This window comes from Aotus nancymaae, unplaced genomic scaffold (genome assembly GCF_030222135.1).
Source record: "Aotus nancymaae isolate 86718 unplaced genomic scaffold, 86718_ANA_hifiasm-v0.15.2.pri h1tg000100l, whole genome shotgun sequence".
Classification (NCBI taxonomy): Eukaryota; Metazoa; Chordata; class Mammalia; order Primates; family Aotidae; genus Aotus; species Aotus nancymaae.
Window position 1 is genome coordinate 612484 of NW_026988515.1, and position 13579 is coordinate 626062.

Consider the following 13579-nt stretch of genomic DNA (forward strand, 5'->3'; position numbering starts at 1 on the left):
GACCTACGGGAACGTATCGAGCTGACGCGATCACACGATTCTGAGTAAAAAGTCTGCGGCTGGCACGCGGTCCCGCAGGATGCTTCCCGCACTCACTTTATTGGACATCTGCTGGCAGTGCTGCTCTGTCGTGTGGATCAGCGTCTGGTCCAAGTCCACCATGAGCACGAGCTTCCGGTTCCGGTGCAGGCGCTGCTGGTCTTCCCTCCCCAGCTGTTCCGCTTGCTACAATGAAAAAGAAACAAGAAATGACAAAGTCAGCATGTCTGCATCCAAAGTAAAACTCCATTTTATCAGAAACACATAACGATACCGACACGCTCCTCTCCGGACCCTGGCACTCCCCACGGCCTGCGCCGCACAGGCCGAGAGCCAGGGCTGGGTCACCAACCTGGTCATGGCAGCCTCACCTGTGACCATCATTTTGTAATTCCGGTAAACCATGAGCCAATAAAAATGGAGGGGAAGAGAAACTGGCTGTTTCTATAAAAGTTGGATTGAGCCCGGGCACGGTGGCTCACGCCTGTAATCCCAGAACTTTGGGAGGCCGAGGCAGGTGGATCACGAGGTCGGGAGTTCAACATCAGCCTGGCCAATATGGTGAAACCCCGTCTCTAATAAAAATACAAAAAAAAAACCCAAAAACATTAGCCAGGTATGGTGGCGCATGCCTTTAGTCCCAGCTACTCGGGAGGCTGAGGCAGAAGAATCAGTTCAACCGGGACGTGGAGGTTGCAGTGACCCAAGATCACAGCACTCTACTCCAGCCCGGGCGACAGAGGGAGACTCCGTCTCAAAAAAAAAAAAAGCTGGATTCAACGCTATGGACCACTCAATAAAAGTGAGCTGCAAAATTAAGAAAGAAATCAAGTCAGCTGGCTGGGAGGAGGGAGACAATGGGCAGCTCAGGCTGGGCAGCAGAGACTGGTGAGGGCACTGCGCTCAGAACCCCCACAATCAGCCTATTCCTGTGTCTTGAAGAGACCCGGGGCCTGGTGATGGCATACCCGGGGTGTCCCTCCACGCCAGGCCCGGAGCAGAGCTCCTAACAAGGGCCCGGCCACCTGGCATCAGGAGCCCAGCGCGGGGTGCAGCACACGGGATGCGACGCTCCAGATGCGTCACGCTGCCCTTGTCACTGCAACTGGCCCTCACTCTTCACAAACAAAATCCCGGTCCTGCTCAAGGAGAAGCTCCTCCATGGCCGTCCCTGAAAGGAAACGCACAAAGGTGCCGGCAGGTACTTCCTCCTCCCTTCACCCCCAAATGTGCCAGCTTTGGTTTATGCACACACGTTTACACTTGTCTAAAGTTTGGCAATTCGGAAAACCCAGAATCACGTATCTGGCATTTTGTTTTTCCCATAAAAAGATTAAAATTGGTGTCCGTCATTTAAAAGCATGAATTTACTAAAATCGTAACACTGGAAAGTATTTTACCTATTTACAAAACTGTGCGTCCTGAAAGTCTGCAAGATCACAAACTAGTTGTTCGCGGCTCCCAGAGCATTTTCACCCATAGGGTGAAGCGAGGTCGGGGAGACGGCGTCTGCCTCAAGCACAGGTCCAACCCTGAGCCCAGGAGATGCCCAGAGCCGCTGACTAACAGTGCCCCCAGCAACTCCTGAAATAACACTCAAAGATAAAAACTCATCTCACTGTCAACTGGGTGCACAAACACCTGCCCATTCTCTCCTCCCCACAACCCCCGTGGGCTCTCCTGTCAGCTACAAGGCAAACACCCCTGGGACCCCCCAACCCGCCCCTGCATGCGCTCACTCTCCCAAGCCAGCTTTCCAGCGGCACCAGCAGCAGCAGCTCCTGGAAGGCAACAAAGTACCACCCTCCCCACCACCGACCCCTTGCCAGCAGCTGCCCTGATACACACTTTGCCGTCCCGCCTCGTCCGGCACACGCCTTGACGGTGTGGCCCCCTCCTGACAGCTCCACCGGCAGCCGTCTCATCCCTTAGGACTTGGCTCGAGGGACCCCAGGCTGAGCCTGGCCGTTCAGAGCTGCAGTAGCAGCACCCGGAGGTCCCGACATGCAGGTCGCGCAGCCGAGGGGTCCCGAGTCGCTTTTGCGGGCAGACTTGTCTGTGGAGGACCGAGGGCGGCCGTCCCTTTTTCAGGAAGGCAGCAGCCCCGTAAGTCATCTCTGTGACGAGGGGTTGTTCCAGTAACGACAACAACCACACGCCCGCGCTCTCTGCAGCCGCCCTCCTCGGAACACCAGCCGCGGACGCCCAGCTCACCTCGGAGCTCACCATCAACTCCGGCACGCTGTGCACCATGGACACGGTGGCCGTGGACAGCGGCACCTGCTGCTTCCCGTTCTTACTCTGCAACCTGTGAGTGAAGGACAGGTTCAGGGCTTTCAGCTGAGTCACCGCGCACAGAGGCACACTGAGCTCTAAGTGATGGGATTCCAACTGATGTCTTAAGGGGCACACGCTGCTATCTTAGAGCCGAACTGGATCCTGTCGGCAACTGTGCAAACATTCTCCACTGTTTAAAGACATACAGGAAACCTGGTGAAAACACTGAGCTCGTGGCCACTCACGCACACACAGGGCCAGTTCTTCATGAAAACAAACTGCAAAGTCACACAGAATCAGGAAGAGGCCCTCAAATGTGAAAATGCAGAAAAGGGAGCTGCCACACCTCCCACTGTGCAGGTGAGAAATCCGAGGAACCACCTGGCATTAGAGGCGGGGACACTCAGGGAGGACCAGCACAGGCTGCCCTGAGGGAGGGGCTGCTCCAGACGCTCAGCATCTGCATCCTCAGTCAGGAGAAAACAGGCCCCGCCCCCCACACCTGAGAACGGCAGGAGGCTGGAGTGACAGAACAGAAGAGGAAGTTACACAACACAACAGGAAGCACCGCCCCCTAAGGAAACCCACTCAGTGTGGCTCGGGTGGGGCCCAAGGGAGGCGTCTACACCTGCCGCCGGGAAACCAGCAGCCCTCACTGTGTCCCCAGCACTGCTTCTCGGACCCCGCAGAGGCCCCCAGCTCGAGCGCCAGCAGGCAGCGATCTCGCTCTTCCAGATACTTACTGGGTGAGGTCTTGGCCACATTCAGCACACAAGCCTTTCATGACAACCGGGTGGCTACATCCTTCTAATCTCACCAGAACCGCTCTGCGAAACACAAAGGGAAGAACATTTTTAATTCTCTCAGTTTATCAGAAGAGCCCAAGTGGGAATTTTAAAATCTAAGTTTTGTACCAATTCTACACTAACTCTAGCGTAACTTTTCAGGCAGGTTACACCACTCTTGAGGGCATTTCTTTGTCTATAAAACGAAGGAAGTTGCCACCTACAGGGCTCGCTCATGAAAAACCAAGCCCTTCCGCGCCGCGCCAACCCTACCAAGCCCTGCCGCGCCGCGCCAACCCTACCAAGCCCTGCCGCGCCGCGCCAACCCTACCAAGCCCTGCCGCGCCGCGCCAACCCTACCAAGCCCTGCCGCGCCGCGCCAACCCTACCAAGCCCTGCCGCGCCGCGCCAACCCTACCAAGCCCTTCCGCGCCGCGCCAACCCTACCAAGCCCTTCCGCGCCGCGCCAACCCTACCAAGCCCTACCGCGCCGCGCCAACCCTACCAAGCCCTTCCGCGCCGCGCCAACCCTACCAAGCCCTACCGCGCCGCGCCAACCCTACCAAGACCTACCGTGCTGCGCCAACCCTGTGCTGCCCACGGAACAATGGGAAACCTGAGGCTATCTGGTCCAGTGAGGAGAGTCAGGGACAACAGAGAGCTGTCTCTATTTATATGTGATCCTAGACATTTCTAGGATTTATAGAGAATCTATAAAATCTAAAACTTGGTTAATTCAATACAATAAGGTACAATTTGGTAGAATATCAAAAAATAAATTACCTCCCACATATCATTCCCATCTAGAAAGAAGCTGATGCAGCTACATTTTGCTGACAGAACTACTGTAACATTCCTAGTCATAAACACACAGTTTTATTTGTCCAAACAGCGGTCATCAGAAGCCTTGGAAGAAGTGCTGAAATCTGAAGGCTACGAGACCAGAGGCTGCTCAGTACTCAGAGCCCACCCCAGGTGCTCACAGGCCCCCGCTGACTACCCTGCCCTGCAGATACAAGGCCGCCCAGTACTCAGGGTCTGCCCCTAGGGGCTCGCAGCCCCCACGCCCCCCCCATGGACATGAGGCCGCCCAGTACTCAGCGCCCGCCCCTAGGTGCTTGCAGCCCCGCACCCACCACTGTAAGCTACATCCGTCAATAGGACCTTTCCAGGCCCGTGGCCCACTGGGACTCCAGGCCCCGAGCATGCATGACACCCCCAGCCATGTCATGGAGAGGGTGAGGGGGCACGAGGGTCGGGCCGCAGGCGGGAACAAGGCAGAGCCCCATCCTCCACGACCACTGTGCCTCAGCGGGCTGTGCAGGGACACTCAGAGGGGCAGGGGCGTCTGTAGCCTGCATCCGGGAGGGGAGCGGAAGGGAGCTCTTCCCGGGGAGGGAACAGGATGGGCGTGTGCAGATCATCCTGGAGGAGGAACGGTGCTGAGGGGACACAGTGCACCCTTGGGACGGAGCGGGCTGCCAGCGACTGTCCAGAATCTGAGCTGCTCCGGCTTCTGGGTTCTGGGCCTGGAACCCTAATCCTGACCCTGTGCAGTGATCGGGACAAGGCAGCCCTGCCCCCGCACCTCCTGTGCGCTCGGCAACCACAGGAGCCATGACACTCCCTGGACCCCACAAGCTCGCACAGAGCCTCCCACCAGCACCCCAGGAGAAAACCCAGAAAGGGTCATTTAAAAAAATTACAAAGAGAACTTTATTGAGAACTCTATTCTGTAAATCCTCAATTCTCAGAAATATTTTTTAAAAACAACCACTTCTTACCGGTTGTTAAGAATCTAAATTTTTTAAAATGAAAATTGCCATGGAAACTTTAAATTATATAAAAAAAAGAACCTAAATGTTTACATTCAACTTGATCTTTCCCAATCCAAATACCCGAAATCCGAAAGCTTTTGGACATGGAGACGACGCAACAGGGGAGACTCCACTCCTGACTCCGTGTGGTAGGCCGCAAAGCTGCGTTTCTTGCCTGAAGCCATCACAAGCGCCGTGTAAAATCACCTGCAAGCTGTGTGTGCACAGTGACATTCAACAGAAGTGCCTGAAGCCATCACAAGTGCTGTGCAAAATCACCTGCAAGCTGTGTGTGCACAGTGAAATTCAGCAGAAGTGCCTGAAGCCATCACAAGCACCGAGTGAAATCACCTTCGAGCTGTGTGTGCACAGTGACATTCAGCAGAAGGGCCTGAAGCCATCACAAACACCGTGTAAAATCACCTGCAAGCTGTGTGTGCACAGTGACATTCAACAGAAGTGCCTGAAGCTATCACAAGTGCTGTGCAAAATCACCTTCGAGCTGTGTGTGCACAGTGACATTCAGCAGAAGTGCCTGAAGCCATCACAAGTGCTGTGCAAAATCACCTTCGAGCTGTGTGTGCACAGTGACATTCAGCAGAAGTGCCTGAAGCCATCACAAGTGCTGTGCAAAATCACCTTCGAGCTGTGTGTGCACAGAGACATTCAACAGAAGTGCCTGAAGCCATCACAAGTGCTGTGCAAAATCACCTTCGAGCTGTGTGTGCACAGTGACATTCAGCAGAAGTGCCTGAAGCCATCACAAGTGCTGTGCAAAATCACCTTCGAGCTGTGTGTGCACAGAGACATTCAACAGAAGTGCCTGAAGCCATCAGAAGTGCTGTGCAACATCACCTTCGAGCTGTGTGTGCACAGTGACATTCAGCAGAAGTGCCTGAAGCCATCAGAAGTGCTGTGCAAAATCACCTTCGAGCTGTGTGTGCACAGTGACATTCAGCAGAAGTGCCTGAAGCCATCACAAGTGCTGTGCAAAATCACCTGCAAGCTGTGTGTGCACAGTGACATTCAGCAGAAGTGCCTGAAGCCATCAGAAGTGCTGTGCAACATCACTTTCGAGCTGTGTGTGCACAGTGACATTCAACAGAAGTGCCTGAAGCCATCACAAGCACCGTGTAAAATCACCTGCAAGCTGTGTGTGCACAGTGACTTTCAACAGAAGTGCCTGAAGCCATCACAAGTGCTGTGCAAAATCACCTGCAAGCTGTGTGTGCACAGTGAAATTCAGCAGAAGTGCCTGAAGCCATCACAAGCACCGAGTGAAATCACCTTCGAGCTGTGTGTGCACAGTGACATTCAGCAGAAGGGCCTGAAGCCATCACAAACACCGTGTAAAATCACCTGCAAGCTGTGTGCACAGTGACATTCAGCAGAAGTGCCTGAAGCCATCACAAGTGCTGTGCAAAATCACCTTCGAGCTGTGTGTGCACAGTGACATTCAGCAGAAGTGCCTGAAGCCATCACAAGTGCTGTGCAAAATCACCTTCGAGCTGTGTGTGCACAGTGACATTCAGCAGAAGTGCCTGAAGCCATCACAAGTGCTGTGCAAAATCACCTTCGAGCTGTGTGTGCACAGTGACATTCAGCGGAAGTGCCTGAAGCCATCACAAGTGCTGTGCAAAATCACCTTCGAGCTGTGTGTGCACAGAGACATTCAACAGAAGTGCCTGAAGCCATCACAAGTGCTGTGCAAAATCACCTTCGAGCTGTGTGTGCACAGTGACATTCAGCAGAAGTGCCTGAAGCCATCACAAGTGCTGTGCAACATCACCTTCGAGCTGTGTGTGCACAGAGACATTCAACAGAAGTGCCTGAAGCCATCAGAAGTGCTGTGCAAAATCACCTTCGAGCTGTGTGTGCACAGTGACATTCAGCAGAAGTGCCTGAAGCCATCACAAGTGCTGTGCAAAATCACCTTCGAGCTGTGTGTGCACAGAGACATTCAACAGAAGTGCCTGAAGCCATCAGAAGTGCTGTGCAAAATCACCTTCGAGCTGTGTGTGCACAGTGACATTCAGCAGAAGTGCCTGAAGCCATCACAAGTGCTGTGCAAAATCACCTTCGAGCTGTGTATGCACAGTGACATTCAACAGAAGTGCCTGAAGCCATCACAAGCACCGTGTAAAACCACCTTCGAGCTGTGTGTGCACAGTGACTTTCAACAGAAGTGCCTGAAGCCATCACAAGTGCTGTGCAAAATCACCTTCGAGCTGTGTGCACAGTGACTTTCAACAGAAGTGCCTGAAGCCATCACAAGTGCTGTGCAAAATCACCTTCGAGCTGTGTGTGCACAGTGACATTCAGCAGAAGTGCCTGAAGCCATCACAAGTGCTGTGCAAAATCACCTTCGAGCTGTGTGCACAGTGACTTTCAACAGAAGTGCCTGAAGCCATCAGAAGTGCTGTGCAAAATCACCTTCGAGCTGTGTGTGCACAGTGACATTCAGCAGAAGTGCCTGAAGCCATCACAAGTGCTGTGCAAAATCACCTGCAAGCTGTGTGTGCACAGTGAAATTCAGCAGAAGTGCCTGAAGCCATCAGAAGTGCTGTGCAAAATCACCTTCGAGCTGTGTGCACAGTGACATTCAGCAGAAGTGCCTGAAGCCATCACAAACACCGTGTAAAATCACCTGCAAGCTGTGTGTGCACAGTGACATTCAACAGAAGGGCCTGAAGCCATCACAAGTGCTGTGCAGAATCACCTTCGAGCTGTGTGTGCACAGTGACATTCAACAGAAGGGCCTGAAACCATCACAAGCACCGAGTGAAATCACCTGCAAGCTGTGTGTGCACAGTGACATTCATCAGAAGTGAATTCTGCGTTTAGAACTGGGTCCCATCCCCAAGGTATCTCGTCACGTATATATACAGATATTCCAAAATCCATCCTCCCTCCCGGCCACCACAGCTGGGTAAAGACACCGCCAGGCTTCACAGGACTCAGGGACACCTGCTCCCTGCTTGCTGAGGCCGCGGGGGCCATCCCCACCCAGGAGTCTGCGTCCCCACCACCATCATATCTGCACTCGGGGCCTTCACATCCAGGCTCCCTCACGCACTCCCGGCTGAGCGGTTTCCACCCACCCAAAGGGCTCTGCGGCCCCACCGGCAGCACCCAAACCCAGTCCTCCCAATGGCCCCACATCCTTTCCCCAGCTATTTCTGCCCCAGTCCCAGCAGCAAACCCACTTGGGAGCTGCGGCCCTCAGAACAGGCATCCCCAGTCTCCAGCAGACATCACTTTGCGATCAGCCTTCTGCAAGGAGACCCTGCATAGCTCCTGCCGGACGCAGCACACCAGCACGCTGCGGGCTCCTCGTTCCACCCGTGCAAGGGGAAGAGAGGAAAAGGCCCACCCGTGACAGCTCCCCAGGCTCCTGCCCCAAGGCTGCGGGTGCAGCTCAGGTCTGAAGATTCACGGGTCTCTGTAACCCGACAGAGGACTTCCGGCTCAACAAGCGAGTGCCCCTCGCGATGCTGCCGCAGGTGTTAAGAGACACAGGGTAAACCAGCACATCTGGCAAGGTTTTGGGATCAAGTACTACGTAAGGAGGAGACACGGGGCGGGAAGAGCCCTGGTGCCTCCTGCTGTGGCCTCTCCTCTGTGAGCACAGCTAACAGGCGCTTGTATTTATTCGCTTTGCTCATTTTTAAACTAAAACTTACGGCTTGGGAAATATTTTTTCAGGAATCCTCAAAAATGAACTAGGAGGATTTTGCCAACCTCCCCTAAACACGTTAGCATGAAGAAAGATCTGCGGTGTCGCTAGCTTAACCCATAAACAGGTGTTTTTTGGTTAGAAATTGACAAATTGGTTCTGAAATTTATATGGAAATTCAGGAAACCCAGAAACTCAATTTGGAAAAGAACTTTTACTACCTGACTTCAGAACTTATCAGGCATACATCATAAACTCATGGAACAGAGAAATCCAGAAAGACTCAAAGTCATGACTGACCAATGGCCCACTGAGGTGCCCAGGAGACTCCACACGAACAGGTGAACAGCTGCCAAATGCCTGCAGGGTGTGTGTTCTGCAAAGGGTTTCTCCAGCGTGGCGTCTACCCTTCACTTCTGAAGTGTTTTTTAAAGAGCAGCAGTTTTTAACGTTGTTCAAGTGCAATTCATCACCACTTTTTGTATTGTTATTAAGAAATCTTTGTCTTACCTGAAGTCACTGAGATTCTTTTCTAGGAGCTGTCTGAATTTACCCTACGCTCAGGTGTGTGATCCGTTTCTGAGTTATTTCTAACACGGGTAAGATACAGGCTGAGGCACGCTTACTCACATGCTGGTGCTGCGGTGACACGCCCCGTGCAGCGGCGCACAACGCTGGACACTCACGGTCTCTTGCTTCTGGAGGCTGGAGTCTGAATCGGGTCTTGCCGGGCTGAAACCCAGCTGCAGCAGAGCTGGCCCTCCTGCAGCCTCCAGAGAGAACCTGTGTCCCTGTCCCTTCCAACCTCTCCTGGCCACTGTGGTCCTCAGCTCGAGCCCCTCCTGCCACCTCAAAGCTGATGAATACAGTGCGTGGGGTATTTGGGAGTGCTGTCTCTGGTTCCCTTCTCCACTGTCACATCTCCCCTCAGCACAGTGGGGAGGGGTCATTCTGCCCACCCCACAGAGGCACGACGCTGCATTTGTATTCAGCACCACCGTTCAAAGGCCAGCCCTCCTCGTTCAGCTCCCGGGCACCGTTTGGGAGTCTGGACTCTTCTGTTTCCATGCTGACGGCGCACATCTGTCTTTACACCACCGTCGCACTACTGTGGCTACTGCAGTTTTGGAACAGGTCCTGACATCAGGTAGTAAAGGTTCTCTTTGTTCACTTTCCAAATTTCTATTCTAGGTTCCCAGGGTTACCATATAAATTGCAGATCCAGCTAGTCAATTTGTACAGAAACCGCTGGGTTTAGCTTTGGTTGGCATTCAATCAGCCTTTGCCCTTACCAAAGCAACCAGGCCCTGATCCGACTCAGCTGCCTGCAAAGAGGAAACACAGCCACACCCTCCTGTCCACCTTCAGCCTGGTCTACACGGTCGGACACGCAGACGTTTCTTCCAATCCTCCACCTCCCCCGCCCACCAGCCTCTGTCTTTGAAGAGCTACTCCTGTCCTGCCTGGGAGCTGTGCCCCGTCCCCCACCCCGAGTCCTGCCTGGGAGCTGTCCCCCGTCCCCCACCCCGAGTCCTGCCTGGGAGGTGTGCCCCGTCCCCCACCCCAAGTCCTGCCTGGGAGGTGTGCCCCGTCCCCCACCCCAAGTCCTGCCTGGGAGCTGTGCCCCGTCCCCCACCCCGAGTCCTGCCTGGGAGCTGTCCCCCGTCCCCCACCCCGAGTCCTGCCTGGGAGGTGTCCCCCGTCCCTCACCCCGAGTCCTGCCTGGGAGCTGTCCCCCGTCCCCCATCCCGAGTCCTGCCTGGGAGCTGTGCCCCGTCCCCCACCCCGAGTCCTGCCTGGGAGCTGTGCCCTGTTCCCCACCCCGAGTCCTGCCTGGGAGCTGTGCCCTGTTCCCCACTCTGTCCTGCCTGGGAGCTGTCCCCTGTTCCCCACCTGTGTGACACCTCACAGAGTGACACTAGGCTGTCACTTTCCAAATTTCTATTCTAGGTTCCCAGGGTTACCATATAAATTGCAGATCCAGCTAGTCAATTTGTACAGAAACCGCTGGGTTTAGCTTTGGTTGGCATTCAATCAGCCTTTGCCCTTACCAAAGCAACCAGGCCCTGATCCGACTCAGCTGCCTGCAAAGAGGAAACACAGCCACACCCTCCTGTCCACCTTCAGCCTGGTCTACAAGGATGTGCTGGTCCCCAGCACATCCCACAAAGGATGGGGGCCTACTGCTCCAAGGAAGGGCTGGTAGCAAGGCCAGGTGTCACCTGGGCAGGTTCCCTTCCCCAGCACAGGTCTAAGAGCGAGTGTGATCTGCCCTGTTCCCCACAGCCTCCCTCGGGCCATCAGCTCAGCCTGAGGTCCGAAGAAAGTCGACCATAAGCTGACTCAGGCGTGCACTGCCTGCTGTCACCAACAGTCTAACATGAATCAGACAAGAGCGACTGCTGGACTGAGGTGCCCACAGAAGGGGTGACTACAGTAGATGCCACGTTCCACATGAGGAGGAAGGAAGCTTCTAGAACAGCATCACAAGCGGTAACAGCTGGGTCCTGACAAACGAGGGGGAAGCAGGTGAGGGCTGGAAATGAAGACCATGCAAGGTCCCGGTGGCAGAGCCAAGGCCCTGACGCCAAGGGCACCTGTGCCCAGTGAGGGCAGCACCCCCCAGGCACTCAGCAATGTGGACCAAGCGCTGGCCTTCTCTAGAAAATCGTTCGCATACGGATCACACGAGAGAGTCAGTGACCTTCTGTACTGGGGTCGAAAGGTTCTGCCTGCCTTATTCTAGGGCAGGCTCTGCTCCCCCAGGAAGCAGCGGCTGGAGACACTCCCGATGTCACACCCGGAGGCAGGGATGCTGCTCAGCATCCCACAGCCTGCAGGATGCCCGGAAGATCTGTGTGTGCAAAGGCCAGGAAACGCACGTGTAGACAGTGAGCAGACAGCAACATCTTTTTTTAATACAAGACATTTCTATGCTTCATCTTTGCAGACGCTGACACAAAACAGGGGTGAACAGCACTGTGCGTTCTCATTCTGGCCTCCACGCTCCAAGCAGAGAAACATCTCCACACCTTACAAAGGGGCGCAACGCACTGTGGATTCTTTAATACTGATGCAAACATAAAAACACCCCAACCAAAGAGCTCAGCCCAAAAATGTGAAATCAATCACCAGTAAATGTTTTCTGGTTTGTCCTAAAGAAAACCCATGAGAAAGCCACGACATGCGATCTCTAAACAAGCTATTTTCCTCAAAACACACCAGTACAGTGAGTACCAGAGTCTACGGGCTCTGGGCTCTCAGCTCTCTTGGGGGAGGCCTGAGGCGTGGGCACATCAGATAGGGCTACGGGCTGGGTCTGAACCACGGACGCCATCATCTCCGAGCATCTGCTCCAGGTGGGTCCAACCCTCCCCTTCCTTCTACAGATCAGGAGGGCTCAAGGGTCTTCTCTAAGTTCCAACGTCCCGAGTATAGAAATCTATTCAGAGGCAAGAGTGTATTTTTTGCACCTAGACCTTGGGTTTCTAAACATCATTCTCCACCAAGAGGAAGCAGGACTTGTTAGAGACCAGCTGATTCCAGGGCTGTGGCCAGGACAGCCGCAGCGCGCCGGGACTCAGCCGCCAGGAACCGGCACCACGGGGATCCCGCCGGCCACACCTGGGATAAGTGACGTGTCAAGGCAAATAGCAACACTAACAGATTACAATCCGTTAAATAAAATCAGAAACCATGAGCCTATGCTGCTAAACAGACATGCTGATTATCTGCTCTGTTTTTTTGAGTCTTGCTCCGTCACCCAGTTTAGTGCAGTGGCGTGATCTCGGCTCACTGCCAACCTCTGCCTCCCTAGTTCAAGTGATTCTCCTGCCTTAGCCTCCTGAGTAGCTGGGACCACAGGCACACACCACCACGCCTGACTATTTTTCTATTTTTAGTAGAGATGCGGTTTCATGATGTTGGCCAGGCTGGTCTCAAACTCCTGACCTCCAGTGATCCATTCACCTTGGCCTTCCAAAGGGCTGGGATCACAAGTGTGATGAGCCACGCACCTGGCTTCATTTGTTCTTACAGTAGAAAGCCAACCAGAAAATGGAGAAGAAATGCTGGAATCAAGAACGTCACCACTGGACAATCATCCTAGAAGTGAAGAGTTTCCAGCAGGAATCACTGACAGTTACCCAACACGGTGGGTCAGCTTGGGGCGAATGTAAGGTATTTATGTAGCAACAAAGCCTCTCTTACAAGACACTCAATCACAGCAGGAAAAGGAGAAATCTGGCTGCCACCGCCCTCAGCAAGCGCTGCCCTGGACAGCCTTACCCAGCCTTACCGAGTACACACAACTGCAATCTGACCGAGGGGCGTCCTACAAAACCAGGCAACGATGCCAGAAGAAAGACAGACAGACAGTCCAACCACCGATGCCACGTGGGCTGCAGGGTTTGCCTTTGTGACTTTAGCAGGACTATGGGGAATTCGTAGAGCAGAAAACAGCACTGCATGGATGTTCGTTTCTGATCTTGGTAACCACAGCAGTTATGTAAGAGAACATCTTTGTTTTTAGGAAACTGAAGTGGGGTAAAGTGACATCACAACTGCAACTGACTCTCCAACCCCAGGGAAACGTGTGTGCACGGAGAAACACAAGCAAACGCAGCAAAGCATTAACATTCGTGGAACCTGGTGCGAAGCTGATGTGAGAATTCTGTGCACTGTTTTTGCAAATTTGAAGTCAGAAATCATGTCCCAAAAGAGCCTGAGTGCCTGGGTGCGGTGGCTCACACCTGTAATCCCAGCACTTTGGGAGGTTGAGGCAGGTGGATCGCCTGAGGTCAGGAGTTCGAGACCAGCCTGGCCAACATGGTGAAACCCCGTCTCTACTAAAAATACACAAATTAGCCAGGCGTGGTGGTGTGTGCCTGTAGTCCCAGCTACTAGGGAGACTGAGGCAGGAGAATTGCTTGAACCCAAGAGGCAGAGGCTGCAGTGAGCTGAGATCGTGCCGCTGCACTCCAGCC

The 13579-nt window shown here is 53.9% G+C and overlaps 1 protein-coding gene across 4 annotated transcripts in view; it reads right to left on the reverse strand.

Annotated features, from left to right (window-relative positions):
* The window catches only part of CTDP1 (CTD phosphatase subunit 1), an 82931-nt gene that overhangs the window by 62100 nt on the left and 7252 nt on the right, over positions 1-13579 (reverse strand). For all 4 annotated transcript variants that reach the window (XR_010340119.1, XM_021672955.2, XM_021672957.2 and 1 more), the window contains exons 2-4: positions 3060-3143; positions 2254-2347; positions 97-225 (exon numbers count right to left, since the gene is read on the reverse strand). Coding sequence is in view for 3 of the 4 variants with exons in the window: in XM_021672955.2 (XP_021528630.2) it covers positions 97-225; positions 2254-2347; positions 3060-3143 (307 nt within the window). In the remaining variant the exon portion in view is untranslated. The remainder of the gene's footprint in view (positions 1-96; positions 226-2253; positions 2348-3059; positions 3144-13579) is intronic.